Below are 2,564 nucleotides of genomic sequence, written 5' to 3' on the forward strand. Positions count from 1 at the left end.
CATCCCATGTTAATGAGCTCTGCTCCCCGAAGGTGGATTTCAGCCTCAGCTCAGACAGAGACTTCATACTCCTCAACGTCCCGGTAAAGGCCTACTCCCTCCCGGTGCTGCCCAGCACTCCCCCTTCTGTTCTCCTCTGTCTTCTTGGAAACATCTTTGTCTTCTCATCCCCCTGCTCCCTTCCTCCCCTCCCAGCCCTGTGTTCCTCTGTGTGTCAGTCTGTCTTTCCCCTTCTGCTCTGTCTCTCACCCACTCCCTCTCTCTCTCTTCCAGATCCCCCAGGAACAGGCCAGGATCTGTTTCCTCCATCTCCGCAGAGTCCCCGAGGTGCAGCTGATGGTGCAGTCCTCATGGCTAAGGGACTCTCTGTCCAAACAGACAGACATGCAGGGTGTCAACCTGTTGTTCTCCTCTCGCCGGGGGCACCTCTTTCTGCAGACGGACCAGCCCGTTTATAACCCTGGCCAGCGGGGTGAGTTGGCGCCAGGGCCTCCACCTTTCATGCCTTCCCAGCCACTTGAATGAGATAACCTGAAGCCCCTCACAGGAAGGCTGCTTTGCAAACATTTGTTCTCCTTCCCTTCGCTTTCTGGGAGGGGGTCCGGGGTCCAGGGCCCACCCTCCCATGGCTCCTGCTCACCTCCTCATCCTCCATTTCCAGTTCGCTACCGAGTCTTTGCTCTGGATCAGAAGATGCGCCCGGCCACTGACATCCTCACGGTCACGGTGGAGGTGAGCCCCCGACCTCTGACCTTCCTAAGGGGCCAGGGCTGCTGAACTGGCCTGTGGCTGTGACCGCTTCACTCCCATTGCAGAACTCTCAAGGCTTCCGCGTGCAGAAAAGGGAAGTGTTTGCTCCCTCCTCCATCTTCCAGGACAACTTTTTGATCCCAGACATCTCAGCGTGAGCATCTCTCCCTCAGACTGCTCCCTCCGACACTTCTCTAACTCCCACTTCCCCCAGCTGGCCAACTACAGCACATGGTCCAGTTCTGAGCTCCCTCAGCCCCTGGATCACCCCATAATCTCTTCCTAGGGAGCTGGGTCACTGGCTGTCAGTGGGCCTCTTGCACGAGTGAGCTGAGTCTCTCCCTTGTCCGTCCTCAGGCCAGGAACATGGAAAATCTCAGCCCGATTCTCAGACAGTCTGGATTCTAATAGCAGCACCCAGTTTGAGGTGAAGAAATACGGTGAGAGCTGGAGACGGCAGGGACAAGCGCTCCTTGTCTGCAAGGAGGAAGGGGTGGAGCAGAGGTGGGGGGTGCAGGGCCAGGGAAGAGAGACGCGGCTGCCACAACCCCGAGGGGAGGATAATATTTTAAGGGTCCTTTCACTAGAGTCTGATCTGCCCTCCCTTTGCCTTGGGTCAGTTCTCCCCAACTTTGAGGTGAAGATCATTCCTGAAAACCCCTACATCCTGACAACACCTGGCTTTCTTAGTGACATCCAAGTGATCATCCAGGCCAGGTAACTCCCCCTCGCACATGGTCCCTCACACTGGGCCTGATCCCAGGATGCCCCATGCAGCGTGAATGTGCTGTGGAACCCCACTTCCCTCCCTTGCCCCAGCCCTCAGCCCCTCGTCCGAATCTCTCCTCGGTGGCAGGTACATCTACGGGAAGCCAGTGCAGGGGGTGGCATACGTGCGCTTTGGGCTCCTGGGTGAGGACGGTGAAAAGACTTTCCTGCGGGGCCTGGAGAGTCAGACCAAGGTAGGAAGGAGGGTTGAGGTGCGTGAGGTGGGTGAGGAGAGTGAGGCGGCGTGAGGAGGTGAGGTGGGAGACTCAAGTCTCATTCTCTGTCCTGTCTTCTTTGCCCAGCTGGTGGATGGCCAGTGCCAAATTTCCCTGCAAAAGGCTGAGTTTCAGGGTGTGCTGGAGAAGCTTAATATTAGCACTGATGACCTCCCAGGGCTGCGCCTGTATGTTGCAGCAGCTGTTATTGAGTCTCCAGGTGAGTAGCTTCCCCTGATTATAACCCTGGACCCTCACCTCTGACCTCCGAGCTGACCCTCTGTTCTCTAGCACCAACACCACCCTGCTTCATCTCAGCTGGGACACAAAGCCAGGAAAGACCCAGAGGCTGTATCTCTACAGCTCCATTTCTGGGCTTTTTCTTCGGAAGGGGTCCTTCCACCATCTCAATGTATTATTTTTTACCCGCCCACCCAGCCATCCCTCCATCCATCCATGCATCCCTCAATCAATCCACCCATCACTGCATCCATCCACCCAACCATCCATCTAATCACCCATCCATCTATCCATCCACCTATCCATCCATCTCTCCCTCCGTCCATTGCACATCCCTCCATCCCTCCATGCATCCATGCATCCATCCATCCAGCCTTCCAGCCACCCATCTCCTGCTTCCATCCATCTATCCACCATCCATACATCTATCAGCAGAGCTGTGTTATACACCATCGGTGTAATATGTCCTGTGGTGGCCTCAAGAAACATAGAGATGAACAGAAGGCAGTTTGTGCCCTGAAGAGTTCAGCCTTGGTGGAGGGAAACACTAGAGTGCCCCTTCCCCGCCCCCAGCCCTCCTTTTCCTCTCTT

General features: G+C 56.0%; 1 protein-coding gene across 1 annotated transcript in view; it reads left to right on the forward strand.

Annotated features, from left to right (window-relative positions):
* Window positions 1-5: 5 nt before the first annotated feature.
* LOC104983825 overlaps window positions 6-2,564 on the forward strand; it is a gene marked incomplete at its 5' end in the record, with an annotated part of 15,649 nt that continues 13,090 nt past the window's right edge. The window contains 9 exons of the mRNA XM_010833360.1: window positions 6-83; window positions 274-472; window positions 662-732; window positions 816-904; window positions 1,108-1,190; window positions 1,371-1,467; window positions 1,607-1,712; window positions 1,821-1,960; window positions 2,025-2,145. Coding sequence (XP_010831662.1) covers window positions 6-83; window positions 274-472; window positions 662-732; window positions 816-904; window positions 1,108-1,190; window positions 1,371-1,467; window positions 1,607-1,712; window positions 1,821-1,960; window positions 2,025-2,145 — 984 coding nt within the window. The remainder of the gene's footprint in view (window positions 84-273; window positions 473-661; window positions 733-815; window positions 905-1,107; window positions 1,191-1,370; window positions 1,468-1,606; window positions 1,713-1,820; window positions 1,961-2,024; window positions 2,146-2,564) is intronic.

This window comes from Bison bison, unplaced genomic scaffold (genome assembly GCF_000754665.1).
Source record: "Bison bison bison isolate TAMUID 2011002044 unplaced genomic scaffold, Bison_UMD1.0 scf7180017863415, whole genome shotgun sequence".
NCBI lineage: Eukaryota > Metazoa > Chordata > Mammalia > Artiodactyla > Bovidae > Bison > Bison bison.